Genomic DNA, 16597 nt, shown 5'->3' on the forward strand with positions numbered 1-16597 from the left:
AGAATGTTAGTGCTTGCCTGATTTGATTTGTGTTATTGCTTTCACTGTAATATCAATATAAGTGAATGAGAGACTGATAAATAGTCCTAAATTCACTTCTGATTTCTGATTTCTGTTGTGTCTTAGATTTATACATTCAAAAATAGCACAGAAAGCCTTTTGCCAGTTTTTAAATACAGTTAAATAAATGTGTCAACACTAAATAAGTAAATGAATAAATTTCGAAACTACTAAACTGGAATCATCAAGTCAATAAAGTTTTTAAGACTGTTGAGATCAAACATAGTTTCTAAAAGTTGTTTTGAATTTTTATATAACACCTCCCTTAAGTTCTCATAGGATATGGAGGATAGTTTGAGTTACATTTTCCTTAGACTAAGCAGCTTCCTTGGGAGTTGCATGATGCTTCTGAAGCACAAACTGTCCAGTGAAACTGAGTCATTAAACAAGGGCCTGTGTTTACCCTGTGCTAATAAAATGCTTTGGTGTTTCAAGACTTTCAGAGTTAATTGTATCAGAATGGATAGCTACAAATTTATAGGTTTGTAGTTGCTGGTTGAATAATTTTCAAAATTATCAACATCATCAGTGTTTTCCTTATAAAAGTATCTGTCTTCCTGCCAAGTGGATAACTGAGTTAACAAGGTTTTTGTATGTTTTTATTCTTTGTTTCTCTAGCCTCCAAAACTCTTATAAATAGTATGCTACGGGACCCTTCTCAGATTCCAGATGGAGTTCTAGCAAGTCAAGTCTATCAGGTATTAATCACAGTTGTCTTTTTTTTTTTTCTTCTTTCCTGTGGCAATGCTGTTATCAGCCTAGCAGAATAAAAGATTTTAAACCTCATTTAATTACTGTCATCGTAAACTATCAGTGAGGTCAGGGTGCACCATAAATGGCAATGCAATATTTGTGAGAGGAACATTTCACTTTTTAATAGCTTGCTTTTATAGTGAATAAAAGCGTGCAGTTTTCGTTTTCTGTGATTAAATCTGAGCATCATTTGATAGCCTTTTTGAAGAAAAGTAATTACTGTTTTTAAGATACTGTTTTAACTATAATGGTTTTGTAGTTGCCCATCGCTATACTACTTCTCTTATTTGTCTGCAGTGTACTGTGAATGACTGTTGTTATGGACCACTGGTGGACTGCATCAAACAGTATCCTTTCCCATAAAATTTTAGGTGCACAATTGACGAGCTTAGACTGTGTGGAAGAGATGTGTCTAGCTTTAACCTGACATAAAGTTCTGCTTCACAAAACACATTTCATACTCCTCTGTTTTACATTCAATCAGCTAGAGGGTCACTGCAGAGCTTTCTCTTACACTGTTTAACAAAAATCAGATGGACCACAAGAAGTTGTCAGTTTGGTGGCTGCACGTTTGTATGCCTGATTGAACCTCTTTGGTTTTCTTTAGTTGAAATGCATGTCTGGTTTTTTATTAAGACTAGTTGACCATGCTTTGAGTGGTGGAGTTGAACTAGATGATGTCTCGGATACCATCTAATCTCAACTATTCTGTGATTAAATTAGTAAGTTGTACAGATAGTGTTCAAAATTATGGCATTGCTTTTTTATGAATATGAGTTTTAATTGGAATGTTTTCAAGTGCAATTCAGGTATGATTGACCGATTTTAAAACTCATATCTGACATTCCAGTGTAGTTCTTTTACTTTCTCTTTTTCTTAAAGGATATGAGGCTAGCTGTAGAAAAAAGCCTATGTAGCTTGAATTTTAAGGTGGTTTTGCGTTTGGTTTTGGTTGGTTGGTTTTTTTTTGTAGTGTTAAAATGGTTAATTAGAGAGCCTCACTATCCAGTGAAAATACTGGAGGAACTCCACACAATACTGAATGTTCCAGACTAAGGATATAATTTGTTAGGAATGATTGCTGCGACCCCAGATCTGTTTTAATAAAGTCCTGAATGAGTAGCTCTTCTGTTTCAGTCTGCTATCAAAGGAACAATTTCAAAATCATGGCCTGCTATCACTGAGCAGACTAGCAAAGCAATTCCCTCCCCAACCCTGGAGAATCCTTGCATAAATCTCTGTGTGCAGTCTGGAGGAAGATCCTGATTTCACTGTACGGTTGCAGGATAGGACAGCTACAGTGATGTTTAGTTATGCATGAAAAACACCACTTCGTGTAGTTGTGATACATGTTGTGGTCACCCCTAAAAATATGTTCTTTCCAGTAGCAATACTTGCCTGGTGTCTATGACAGACTCAGCCCTGTTTCCATTGACTTTAACAGCAGCAGGATAGAGTTTTAATTGTATTTGTATTTTGTGGGTTTAATCATCATTTTAAGTATTCATTGAGACTATTTTCAACATTAAATATAGCTCTCTGAAAGTTGATTAATCTAATAAGTTAGACTTTTTAAAAAGGTTATTGATCACTAATTTTCATATCCAGAATTTTAAGATTAATATTTTGTTGATGAACGATCTGGCTATAGTCTTTTGGAAGTGTCATGTTTGGAGTAATAATAACACATATGTAGAATTATGAACAGGTTTTAAGAGGAACTTGCCTACATTCTAGAAACGTCTTTTCTATCCTCTTAAGATTCTGGTTCCAATGAAGTTATTGAATACGCAGTGACATCAATGAGAATAATGAGGAGTTCCATTCTGGTACAGAAAACTTTAATATTAAGCTGTGCAAGTGCATTATCTGCAAGTATGTTGCTGAATTAGATGTTAATTTTGAGGTGCATAAAATAGTTAAAAATCAATTTAAAGTTAAGGTTTTAAAAGCATAGTGTCTTCTGAAGGATTGTATATTGATTTTAAATATAACTATCTAATTGTATATGCATGGACTAAAGTATGAAGTCAACCTCTTTGTAAATGCCAAGAGGCTATTTTTCAGTAATAGTTCAGATGCTTACGGGAAGCCAGGCTGCTAGATTGCATGAGCAGAAAATGGCTTGTGAGGTTATTTACAAGTTTTGCCCCATGGTCATTGCCATACATCAATAACAGGTATTATTATAGACTAAGTCTAAGTGTTTCTGCTTATGGTGCATTATAAATTCTGTTTGCAGTATTTTTCTTACATTTTTGCTGTTCTTCATTTGTCCCTTTTATTCTGTAACTGCTAGTAGAGTTTAACATAATACATAGTTTCAATTGATAAAAACTGTGTATGTGTGTGTGTGTGTGTGTATATATATATGAAATGATTCCATACAATTAGGTTTTTTGCTGTTCAGCATAAAGTGTTGATAAAAATTAAGTCATTAACTCTAATGGTAAGGTGATCTGTAATTTAAATTTTCAAAAGTTATTCTGAACAGAATTAGGAACTTAAATGTTAACTTACATTAAAAGTGTAAGATCTCTTATCAGGATGTTCCATAGGATTCTTCTTAAAAGCTTCCAGAATAGAACTTTGACCTCCAGAAGGTTACGTTACAAATATTTGATATGGTGACTTTTTTACACATTGTATCAACAGGCCATCAGTGAAGTGAAAAGGAATTCACTATAAAATATTATTTCACCTTTCTCTGAGATTAGTTCTTCTTTCTTAAAAATCAATTAAAAGAATGTTTTGTTACAGTTAGATGTTTCAGATGGAGGTAGTGCCTATCAGTTTCAGAATATAAAGAAAAAAGTAGTTTATTTAATTCTTTGCTGAATTATAGAATTGATACAGCAGTCACTAAAGAACAACTTAAAATATATTTAACTACATGTTTTAAGCTCACACTTTCTTCTAAATTTAGGGAGGAGAATAAAGCAAAAATGTAATTTTGTAAAACGTATGCTGATAATACAGTAGTCTGATTTTCACAAAGTGCTAAATGCCTCTGAAAATCTCTGTAAGGAATTTCAGAACTTCGAGTTCAAATCACTGGTCACTTCTGAAATGCAGATGAAGGTCAATAAATTTTATCATTATTTACTCTACCTACGATGTTTTTCTGAAGTTGGTTCTTTTCCAAAGTAATCTTTAATTTCTTAACCTAAAACTATCAGCGCTATCGGGCACGAGCATGAAGTCTTGCTGCGAGAAATGCTTTTGGAAAAAAATCTCTCTTTCATAGGTAAGAATCTGTAGCTACCCAGTGGATCCTTAACCAAAGATTTCAGTCACTGTTTACTTAAGAAAGAAATAAGCCTCAATGCTCTTTGTATTAGGTAGTAAAGGAAGAGTAAAAAATGATTGATGCTACACATGTTATCTTTTATTGATTTAGAACTGAGCAGGAACTGGGTTACCTAATACCCTAATATACAGCACATGCATGGGCTTGCAATTAATATTTTATAGAATAAGTAGCTGAAAAGAATGCTTTAATATCTGCTGCAGTATTACTTTTGGTGTCATGAGATATTAGCCATAATCTAGGCCTTATGAGACTTAGGAGGAAACATAAGAAATATTAGCTTCAAAATGCTTTATGTATTAAAGAACTGCTAGAGAATTCACTCTTTTAGCTTTCTATGCAGTTTCTGCTGAATTTTTGCCCCCTGCCTCCCAACCAATGCAAGCACTCTTTTCACAATCCCTATATTAAAAGTTATTTTAAGGATTAATTAGTTAGGATGTTAGTTTCTTTTTTTTTTTTTTTAGCCTGCACTACATTTCTTGAATATGAGTGCCATTGAAACAATGGTTAGTGTTTAAAATATCATTTCTCTTATTGTGATAATAAACTTAACAATGACTTCTTAAATTTTGGATTCCATACGTGATGAGAAAATAACAAAGTGAAATGCAGTCTTTTGTTAATGGTTGAGTGTTGTACTAAATTTGTGTGATCAGGGAATTTTGCTGGTTTTGCCAGAAAATATGGTCTCTTAAGAGAGAGGTTAAGATTTTGGAAACCTTTAACAGATTTAAGAAATTAGAGTATTTAATAGAGTTTTTAAAAGATGTGTCCATATGATTAAGGAACAGAGAGAGTGTGCTCTTTTATTGCATACGAACTTGCAAATGACACTATAAAAATGAGAGGAGATAGTTTTTCCTACTTTGTTATAAGAGCAGAGGTAGAGGTAATAGGCTTAAGCTGTAATTGCAGAGATGATGTTGAGTTAAAATACTAAACAGTTCTAGGAACAATAAGTATTAAACAAGCTGCCAGGGAAGGTTATGGAATCACCTTCAATGAAAAATTCAAGGCTAGAGTTGACACTCATCCATCAAAGCTGGTAATGAAATCAATCCTGTCACGATACAAGGGATTGGACTAGATGACTCACTAATGGATCCTCAACCCAACAATTATCATTTTATTTGGCTTGTGCAAGCTTGTGTAGTACACAAATCAGATTTAGATTTTAATGTTTCATGACCTTGGATAAGCATCAATTTTGTCTTTAGAAATAAGCTCTAAGAAATTTGTGCTGTCAAATCAAAATGTCTAGAATGGGTTAACTCATTAGAATATAAAGATATAAATGAGAGATCTTAATTTATTGTTTACATTTTATGTACACTGAGGTATTGTTTAGTCATGGTTTAAGATATGTTAAGTGGTTATGTTTATTATTTCTGTGCATTGCATTGTCTCTTAAGGTTCTAGGTGTGATTTTTTTCTTAAAAAAACAAAAAGCTTTTCCTAAGTATCTGCAAGATGAACCCTACTGAACCCTTCACAACAAAATCTTTCCTTTCTGAAAAATTAGTTCCAAAACTTCTTGAAGAAAACCTCAGGAAAACAGAAGAGATTGCAGTATTTCCTGTATACCAACAAATTCCAGCTTTGCTAGGCTATGAGTAAGACTGCACTCCAGTTTTGAAGATGGTTTATGACTTAGATTGCTATACACACAGTTCCATTACTTTTTAACAAGTGTTAAAGAAACAGAATTTTTGCAGTTTCCATGTAGTGTACTATTCCAGTGGACTGTTCTTCAAGAGTAGTAAGGTTTTTGTATGAGCTATGGCAACAGAGTGAGTTTTTTGTATCTCTGCTGGGCAACAGAGAATCTATTGCAGGAGAAGAAAGCACAGTCAAAAGACACAGGGAATATAAATTGCCTCAGTATAGTCTTGGAGCATGAAACAGCTTTTCAGGTGTGGGACATAATTTGCCTGTTTCTAGAGCAGTTAGCTTTCAAAGCCTACAGAACAGAAGTGTAACATGTTCAGATTCACCTAGAAATTGATTGGAAACCTGTATGAATGAATTCATTTTATTAATCCACTGTTCATGAGAAGTACATCATGTGCCACGTCCTCTCTTCAGCAAAAACACAGCTCTCAAGTCTTGACTATCACTTTGCCTGAGATTAAAGTGATGAATGGAAGCATTCTTTCAAAACAGGCTAACAGCTTCACTTGCCATACTGAAATGCCAGGAATTTCTAGGTTCTATATAGGATTTATATAATATATATATATATATATATATATATATATCCTTGCCATGAATATATTAGAAAAGCTTTTAGCTATAATGGGAAGATACTGACCTTTGTCTGGAGTCTTATCTTCCTTTGCTTCTCACCATGACGTCCTTCAGTAGTAGCCTGGGTATAAATCATAAAATCTGATCACTGTTTTCTTCAGTAATCTTAAATTTGCAGTTGTTGCTCATTCATGCACCAACAGAAGAATGTTTGGTTTCTTTGTTATGTCCAGAGGCTAGTATAAGAACAATGATGTGTTAAATGGTTATGATTGAGTGTGAAGTTATGGTAAAGATGAAGCTCTAGTTTTGCTGGAAAACTAAATTAATGGGGAATCTGTAGAATAATTTACTAGGGCTGTTTCAATGTAATTTTCAAATCTGAGGATGCATAAATGTAGCTGTCAAAGCTGCTGTGGGCTGGCTTTCAAGCGTTTGTTAAATTGTTCTCTTTCATCCATTCAGGAGCTAAAAGAGCTTTTAAGGTGCAGAAGGTTACTTCTGTGGCTTCTGGGCCAGTGTGAAACATAAGTGGGCTGAAAAGCTAGAACTTCTTTTCTTTTACTGGGCTTTTGGTTTAAGAAAAAGTTTATGGTGATTGTTTGAGTTTCTGTAATTCTTTTTTTTTTTCCCCTGCAATGTTATAAAGCTTCAAAATACTTGGAGAAAGAGTAATATATAATTATGCTCCTGCACATGATAGACAACTGACATCAATAATAAACATGTTTTTTAACATATTTTCCAATGTTTATCATAATACAAAATGTTAGGAGAAACCAACTGAAAAAATTCAGAAACAGATTTAAAACAAAAATGTTCTTTTTCAAGGCATGTGTTAGTGTCCAATGATCTTAAAACTAGGTGAGCATCCTTGAAAAAAAGTCTGCTGAAGAATATTAAAGGTAATGCTGATGCAAACTCCAGTTCAGAGACCTGCCAAGTTGACCCTTCAGGAAATGTTTTTACATCTGTCCTGATTTTCAGTGGGTTTTTCTAAGGTACATTTCCCTGAATTTGTGATACTAGCATTTGTTAGATGTGATAGAAAAGACTGAACTTGCTATTGTCATTTGTGCATTCTTAAATAATGAAAGATGGGACATCCTGTTATCTTTTCTGGACTGTTTTAAACTGTTAAGAGCAGGTTGCAGTTAAATAGAGTTGGATAAAATTGGATTGGGTTATTCTTTATTTTTATCAAGATTAAGACATCATTTAGAATATTAATTCATTTTTATGATATGGCATAAAACTCTCTGTTCATAGGTTCTGTTAAATTAGAACTTTGTTAATCTAGAAATCTTTTATCCGTATACCTGACAATCTTTCAGAAAATAGTCAACAACCAAGTCTGTCTTCAAATCCTAGAAAAATTTAATAGCTGATTGGGTGATATAATGAAGTGTTGCAATGCAAAGACTTGTATTTACAATGTAGAATGCTTACAGTGAAGAATACTCTCAGATTTCAAAAGAAACACTAAAACTGTCAAAAAGAGTAAAAAGCTATTGCAGTTTACACTTAAGTGAATGTACAACTTTCCAAAATTACTCCCGTACCACTTTCACTATTAGTTCACTATATAAAAAAAAAAAAAAAATACTTCAGAGTTATATTCTTCAGTGAGAAAGAGGAGGGAAGTTTGCTTTAGGCACTTCTAAAATATTTTTATTTCTAGGAGTGTATGTTTTTTCTTGTCATTAAAATGTTCCTTGAACTCAAACTGCTGACCTTTCAGGATATGCACAAAGTATTCTAAAACTGAGTTCTGAACGTTGGCCATGAAACTACTGTCCTAACCTGATAAATGGATTGGAAATAAGCTACCCAACAGTGAGAATGGACCATTAATTTTAATCAAAGGTGATGTAGAAAGGCGAATGGGATGCATGACAATGTCAACAGCCCAGTAGGTGTTAAGGGGCTACACAGCCTTACTTGTTACTAGGTAGTGCCATTAGTTGAGCTTGGGTGAAGACAGAAAGCCATGCCTGGAATTGAATGACCAGGTCACTCCAAATTCTAATGGAGAAATGGTGTTTCAGAAATACTGGTGTAATGGTATCAGAAATCAAGGACAATAGTTTAGAAAATATTAAGGGCTTGCTTTGGCTTTTTTTTTTTTTTTAAAGGAAGCATCTTTTGTCTTTTGCAGTTTTATCTTACTCGCTCCTTACTATTGTTTCTTCAAATATTCAGCTCTAATATTTGTAAGCAATAGTGTTTTGTAGTTAATGTTAACAGAATTTCTAAATCTTTGTGTGTTCTGAAATTGGATAAATTCTATAGAATGCAGGAAGCAAGAGAAGCTAAAATTGTGGCCTCTCTCTCCTTTAATAAATTTCTGGAAGAGAGGGATTTTCTTACTCCTTTTTTAACAACATTATGCTAACGTTAAAATAAAACTAAGAAGGCAGCTATAGTATATCTACATTTGTGGTAGCGGTAGGATTAATCTTAACAGCTTCCTAATGTGGGGAGACTCTTCTTTCAATCAGTGAATATACTTCTTTATTTTGAATATTTGAGGGTTATAAAATACTGTATGACAGCTTGAATTAATGATGTTTATAATGAAGACATAAAAATGCAGGGATGACAAAGAAGCATTTTTATATCCATGCTTCACGTTTTCTATGAAGGTTCATTTAATCTGACACAGCATTGCATGCACAAGAAAGATATGTATGACTGCATTAGTAATTCTTGCACTCTTATTTAAAATAAAATTAATTATACTGCTGTCTACTTAATAGAATACTTTTATAAACAATAGTTCTTATTCTCTATGTATAGCTGAAGATCAGCTTCGTGCAAAGGGTTATGACAAAACACCAGACTTTATTTTAGAAGTGCCAGTAGGTAAGTCTTTTTAAAATAATTTTTCTTATTTTATTTTGTGTAGAAGTATTCATGATAAAATGTTAAGGCTACTTAAGTGAAGTATATTATAGGATACTACAAATTAGTCTCTTTTTTCAGTAGTTACCCAATAATTTTAAGAATTTAGAGTTTGGGGCAGAGAGGTTTGATCATAAGTAGTATTACCCAGTGTTTCCTCTTTGATCTCTGCATATTTCACAAAAAGAAGAAAAAAAAAAAGCAGCAATAACAGCCCCTGAATCCCTGCTCCCTCTAACGTGCTCTGACCACTGTCTTTGTGAACTGAATTCTGAAGTACTTATAATTGTCTTAAACTTCCAGCCCAAATCAGTTCACAGCAGTCTTAGGAGTATTATTGTTACACTTAGAGGTGATTGTCATTGTGCAGTTTTTCTTTTGCCATCACTTTGCTTCTAAATACAACTCTGCAGTTCCCTATTGTTTTTTAAAAGCCTGCATAACAAGAAGCAAGAAGACATAAAAGTAAGTATAAAGGTCATGTCAAAGTTCATCTACATTTTCTAGTCTTGAGGCCATGTAAGAAGGTCATCAGATGACCTAGTGGCTAGGCCATGAAAGAAAAAACATCCATGTTGTCCATGTGTAAAAGGTTATTAATCACCTCTTGTAAATTGACTTTCATGCCAAAAGATTTCTGCTTTGCCTCCACAGAATATAGTACCTGTCTATGTAGGTGCCTACTGTTTTGTCTATCATAGAAAATAAGGCTGAAAGTACCGTGTGAAAGTCATATACATGACTAGCTTTTTGTTCTTCATATTGTCAAGAAATTCTTACTGAGATAACTGGTTTGTACACTAGTGTGTACTGTAAAATTTCTCACTAGTCAGAAGTGCTTGAAATACCATCTTTCAGCACAACTATCTGTTCTCCAATAGATAAACAACTATGTATATGAGAGTCTTCTAAGACGTTTCTTAGCTCAATGGTGTTTGTATTCCTAATCACATTTCAAAAAAAAAGAAGAAAAATGGTAGTGATGTTAATAAGAGGTTATATGTACAAAATAAAAAAATACCTTTGTAACTGAAGCACTCTGTATTTGAAACAGTGAGATTTGACATCATAATGATTTGCAGTTCACTCTTGTCAAGTGACACTTGGAGAGGTTTCAATTAATTTCTACTTCTTCACTTCCATACCTCTTATTTGTGGAGGGACTCGGGAAGCTACCAAGGACTTGAGGGGATGAGGGAATGGGTTTTTTTATCAAGTCTAAAGCTAGCAGGGAAGATTGTGAAATTATAGAATCACAGAATGGCTGAGGCTGGAAGGAACCTTTCTGGTGGTCATCTGCTCAAGCAGTATCACCTGGAGCTGGTTACCCAGGACTACGTCCAGATGGCTTTTGATTATTTCCAAGGTTGGAGACTCCACAGCCTCTCTGAGCAACCTGTGCCTGTAGTGCTCAGGCACCCTCACGGTAAAAAAGTGGTTCCTGATGTTCAGATGGACCCTCCCATGTTCCAGTTTGTGCCCATTGCCTCTGGTCCTGTCACTGGGCAAAACTGAGAAGAGCCTGGCTCCCTCTTCTTAACACCTGCTCTTCAGATAGTTGATATGTTGATAAGACACGCAAACAGTGTGGACTACAATATGCACAATGTATATTGGTATTAAGATACTGACTTTTACATTAGAAACAGATAAGGTCATATCCCAGCTATTCGGGAGCTTGATTAAATGGAAACTAGAAAAGCAACTAGATGGAGATAAATTTTTCATGCTTGAGAATGGAAACTGGAAAACACCCAAAAGAATTCTTGGGTTTGTAATATTACCCTATTAGAAAGAAGGTTAAAAATAGCCATTGGTTTGTTTGTATGGATTTGTCTCTAAAAATCTGAATAGCAGTAGTGCATTATGTTCTTCAAATTATTTCAGTCACTTGAGATTGGCAGGAAAGTTTTCTGCCTGTTGTCCAATCTGAACTGATGTGTGGCAGTCCTTGCATTCTCTTCTTCATGACTCAATACGTTGCTAGGAAAGCCAAAAGTTTCTTAGAAATTACTTCTCAACTGACTACAGAGTTTATACTTCAGCTGTTCTATCTCCTGAGGTCTAGAGGTTTTGAGTGTGGGGAGAAGATGTGGTAGTATAGGCCTACACAAGTTAACTTGGGTTAACAAGGGTAGTGGTGGCATATTGAGCTTCATCTGGTGAGTTGTTTACTCAGATTTCGCAAGTAATTTTACGGTCTGGTCAATCATGTGCTGCCATAGCCTCTTCTAATCTTTCTGTGTTGTGTTTCTGGGTCTGTATGCCCTTTAAGTACCTTATCACAGGTCAAACTTAGGCTAAGACATCATGGCTGTGGGTGTCATAGGGAACTCAAAAAATAGGAAACATTTTTAAAGACCTCAATAATGATACCCACATTATGTTTTGGAGAAAGAATGATCTTTTGGAGGGATTTGCATGGTTTCTCCTGCAAAATCAGGTTGTCAACTTCAGAGAGGTCTTTCCTTTTACTAAAAAAAGATAATTTTATTAACATTAGAAATTTACTCCTGCAAGAAATAAGAAAAGACATGAACCAAAGCAAATCCCACAGCACTGAAAGAAACAAAAAATCAAAATCGCGTTTTTTTAACATAAACCTTCTTACTCCTAACTTCTTTCTGGTGAAGCATTACTGATTTTGCAGAAGTGAGGAAGCAGATATATATCTACAGTAAACTTTCTTGCCATTCTCACACCTTCCGCTCTGGATTGGTGAGAAGTTTCTGTCTTTAGCAGCTTAGCTAACCATTCTTATTCACCAGAAGTTTTCAATTCCTTACCTGACAACTCCTTTCCAGCGAAGTAAAATGCAATTGCACCTTAATCTAGTCTCTTTCTTTACATTCTGTTTATGTTAGAATAAATGCAAATATCTAGAACAGAGTGTAATTAAACTGAAATTAATATAATTATCCATTAAAATAAATTCCGGTACTTTTTTGAAAAAATGTCCAATATGCATATTTAAAAGATATTTTTACAAATATGTAACTGTGTTGGAAGCATGAATTATGTGGTAGATTGAAGGGTCAATAGGATATTCCCAAACACATTCTTACAGGCTGTTGAGTTTGATTTTCAGAGTTCATTGTATTTTCTGCTGTCACCCTAGCTGTTGAAGGACACATCATTCACTGGATTGAAAGCAAAGCCTCGTTTGGTGATGAAAGTAGCCACCAAGCCTATTTGCAGGACCAGTTTTGGAGCTACTGGAACAGGTACATTTCTGTTATTTTTCCTTATAGATAAATATGACTGCATTTTTAAAAGAAGCTACTGGAAAATATACTAGTGAGTGTTGTATTAAGCCATGTGAACAAAATTCATGTTACTAATCTGGCATTTTGAATGTCATTAATTAGTATGTCAAATTGGAATGCTGAAATATTTGTGAAAAATTCACATCATAATTGTTAACGTGCGGTAGATATATATGTTGATTTTACAGTGATGCTAGATGACAGAGTAAATTACTTTGGTATAGAAGTTATATATCCACTTTTTTAGTACCTGACTTTGAAGGAAGATTTTACTAGGGAGATTTTGCTATAAGGTTTTGTAATGCCTGCAAGGTACCAGATTTGTTGGAAAATCTTCAGAGTCTAACAAGTGGGCTTTGTGTGTAAAGAACTTTATTGCCTATTATCATTGTATCTAGGACAATACTGTTTCACTGTGGGGTTTTTTTAATAATTTTTTTTTAATGTTACCTAAGTTTTAAACAGTAGTAACAATTAGCTTCAAGCTAAAAAATAAAGTAGGCATTTGCTGGAACATGAGAGAAATAAGTTATTCTGGACAGAGTCTTTGAACATGTTGATGGTATCGGTATAAAGATCTTTTCTTTTAAAGATGGTTAAAATAGTTCTGCTTTATTCTTACAGAGGTTGTTATTGTATATATTTATATATCGTTCTGTGGTACTAGAAGCCTCCTCACTGGGGTATTTTTATTTAAAAAAAAATCCTAAACAAGATACTTCCTCTTCAGTTCCATTTTTGCATGTGAAACCCTAAGCAAGGTAGTGAGTAAGTGAGGTAAATGAAAGTTTTAATAAAGGATTTTTTTAAAGCATATATTTAGAAGTCTGCTCAGTGTTCACAAGAGAGCATCAATAGAATCTGAGATAGTGGAGAAGATGGCACAAACATGCGTGAACATGTAACAAATAAACAGTATGTGCCAACATCAGAGTCTAGGCTGGTGACCATTAGTATTTCAGCTGAATATGGGAAATGTCAAGGTGAGAATAGTTAGCCTTAGCGTGGGAAATACCTTAAAAGCAGATTCTGTAGGAGGCAGCAGAGAAGGGGAAACCAAATCTTGAGAATAACATCATCAGAGTTTGGAATTATGCTCTGCAGCAACATTCTGCTGACATTGATTGACATGAGAAGGATCTGCTCTTATTTGACAATCCCAGAAAGTAGTGACTTGGAAAACTTGAATTGAGGTAATGGGAACCTCGGGGAGACTGTCAGTTGTTGGATGAAGATACTGTACTACAGGAAAGTTGTAGAAAAGAATTTGTGAAATATAACCAGAGTACAAGGCATAGAAATATTAGTATATCCAATATCTAGGCAAATGGTGAGAGTGGCTGAAAAGTTGCTAATGCAAATAGTGCTGAACTTGCACATCAGTGTAAATAAGAGGAGATGGAGCAGCTCAGGCTAGGAGACCAGTAGATATACCGGCTGGAATATTTTCTGAGGAGAAAGAATGTTTTTGAAGGGATGCATGATGGTGTCAGAGTAAAGGAGCTCCAATAAATGAATTTTAAATAGATAACATGAGCATAAAGATACAAAGTTGAGATGAGGTGAAAGTTGAGTAGTAAAGTAGGATGAAGGCACTGATCCATTTGTTGTTTGCAGTAAAATTGCCATTGTAAAGTTGAAGTTGTAGTTTCTGTCTTTTTTTGTGCCGAACAAAATATCTGTCCACATTTTCATTTGAGCTATAAAATGTGTTAAACATTTGAGAATATTGTGTACCATTTGAATCTGACATTTCTGAAAGAAACTTCTCTTATGCTTTTATCAGGAAACGAAAGCATAGCTACTTTATTTTCATTTTATCATGTAGTAATTAATATTACAACTTCAAAAATGGAATAACATCTCTCACTGAGCTGTTAGTCAAGTACCTTTAATGCTGCAAAAGCTAGAATGAATTGACATGTGGATTAATAAGACTGTTTTGGAAGTAGTTTTGAGATTTTGACAAATCTTCTGGTACAGCTATTCATATCGAAAATGACTGCAAAAACTGTTGATTCTTAAATATAGTGACTTTACATTCCTATAAAGGAAACTAGAAATCTCCTTAGTGAGATTTGTTACTCCTTAAATCCAGAATTTGGTGATAACTTAACTACGGAAATTAGGCAGATTTCTGCGGGGGGTTTTTAAAGAACAAATCCTGTTAGTTTTAATTTTGGTACTGCTTGGCCAAACTAACAGTATCACAACATTGTGAAATGAGTTCTGAGTTACTGCAGTTTATTCTAATATAATGACAGTGGGGTTAATGAACACTTGTTGACAGATTAGGTTGCATGTAGGTTAGACAGTTAACTCTCATTGCTCTCTGAAACTATTGATATGAAAAGACACAGGTGTAGCTGCACAAACTGTAAATCAATTTTGTATGATTTAATCAGTCTGTGAAGGACCTCTCAAGTGAGAACCAACTTCCCAGTCAATTCACTGCACCGGTGTCTCCTTTGCTCTTGAAGGAGGAATCATTTGGAGAAGCAGCATCAGTTCACAATAGAGGTATCATGACACTCAGTTGATAGCTTAGGGTTTTTTATACCTGGTCTGTTGGTTAAATATAAAGCCAAATTGAAATTGGAGAGAAAACCTGTAACATCACCTGTTAGATGTGGATAGAAATACATATCTAGATACTTTGAAGGTACTGAAGGTGAGAGGCTTTAGACCTTTCCCATACAGCTCCCTTTTTTTTTTTTTTTTTTTTTTTTTTTTCCTGAAAAGTAGAAAAGTGAAACTGAAAAAGTTTCTGGGTTATTTTCCCACATCTGTCACAGATGTAAGTCTAATTCTGCACACCATCTGACTGAAAGCTTTAAACCTAGCTGTGGCTTGTTTGGTGTTATGTGTGTATTTCATTAAATCCTGTACTTTGTGCTAACTAAATCTGTGAGTGTCTTAAATTGGTCTGTACTGACAGGGAAGAAATGGCACTTTCTCATTTAACAGAACAGCTCCCTAGATGCAGTCAACCATGTCTGTTCACCTCAGTGCAAAAGAACACCTTTTTATTACTCTGAGTTCTGCAGGGACAGCTTAGCAAGGTTTTTTATGGCTCATACATCAATGGTATTGTTAAGCAATTTTCAGTTGCAGTGCTGCACTGCAACCTCATCTTCAAATTAAGCTTCACATTAAAAATGTACAAAGTGTACCTTGTCAGTGGGTTTGCACAGTTGTAATTTAAGATGCTGTTTAGAGAATTTTCAATAATAAAGAAACGAGAAAAGGCAAGTTTGGTGTTGCATGTTCCCAGACTGATTTTGCAGAGTGATATTTTAGAAAAAAGCTATTTTATATACTGAACAAATTTACTGTAAAATTATTCATGTACTTACAGAATCCCTTCCCTTGTTCCTCCAAAGTGGTAGCATCCATTGAGCAGGCTATAGTTTTCACTGCCACTGAGTAAACAAGACAACTGCATGTGCAAAATATAATTGCTTTGTGCACATGTGGTAGATACCACACTTTTTATTGTTCACTGGCCTACTTTGGTGTATTTCTTGTCACCATGAGGGTAAAAACTGTTGAATAGTCTGTGTGACCAGAGGTAATTTGGAGGACATGAACAGGAAGTAACACAGATTGCACTTTAAAACAGGGTCTGAGAACACGCTGTAAATTATTTTAGAGTTTAAATGAATGCTTCTGTTTCTTTTTTTTTTTTCCATAATGTCCACTTTTATACTTTTTTCTACCTTAAAATTGGGAGTCCTGTCTGTAAAAGTCTGTTAGTCATAGTGGATAATCATGATTTCTATTTTCTGAGAGGCATATAGAGATCAGCAATACACAGTTCAAGTAGTAATTAGTGGGTGCGCTGTCAGTGACTTGCTGTAAGGAGACATAAACTCAAATACAGCAATTTACATTTTCTGTCTTCTGCAAGCCTGGCTAAGGCATATGTGCATTCTGGAATGTAATTTCTAGAGGGTCCCAGGAGAAAGCCTGACGCCGTTATTAGCTAAAGAAACTTTACTATATGTGAGCAAGACCATAGGAAAATGTCATATTTGACACTGATATTAAACTA

General features: G+C 34.5%; 1 protein-coding gene across 1 annotated transcript in view; it reads left to right on the plus strand.

Moving 5' to 3' along the window:
- Positions 1-686: 686 nt before the first annotated feature.
- CDIN1 (CDAN1 interacting nuclease 1) overlaps positions 687-16597 on the plus strand; it is a 68101-nt gene continuing 52190 nt past the window's right edge. Inside the window, exons 1-5 of the mRNA XM_010176757.2 lie at positions 687-758; positions 1111-1160; positions 3993-4060; positions 9173-9238; positions 12396-12501. Coding sequence (XP_010175059.1) covers positions 702-758; positions 1111-1160; positions 3993-4060; positions 9173-9238; positions 12396-12501 — 347 coding nt within the window. The 5' untranslated portion in view covers positions 687-701. The remainder of the gene's footprint in view (positions 759-1110; positions 1161-3992; positions 4061-9172; positions 9239-12395; positions 12502-16597) is intronic.

The sequence above is a fragment of the Antrostomus carolinensis genome, unplaced genomic scaffold (assembly GCF_000700745.2).
Source record: "Antrostomus carolinensis isolate BGI_N321 unplaced genomic scaffold, ASM70074v2 scaffold6981, whole genome shotgun sequence".
NCBI lineage: Eukaryota > Metazoa > Chordata > Aves > Caprimulgiformes > Caprimulgidae > Antrostomus > Antrostomus carolinensis.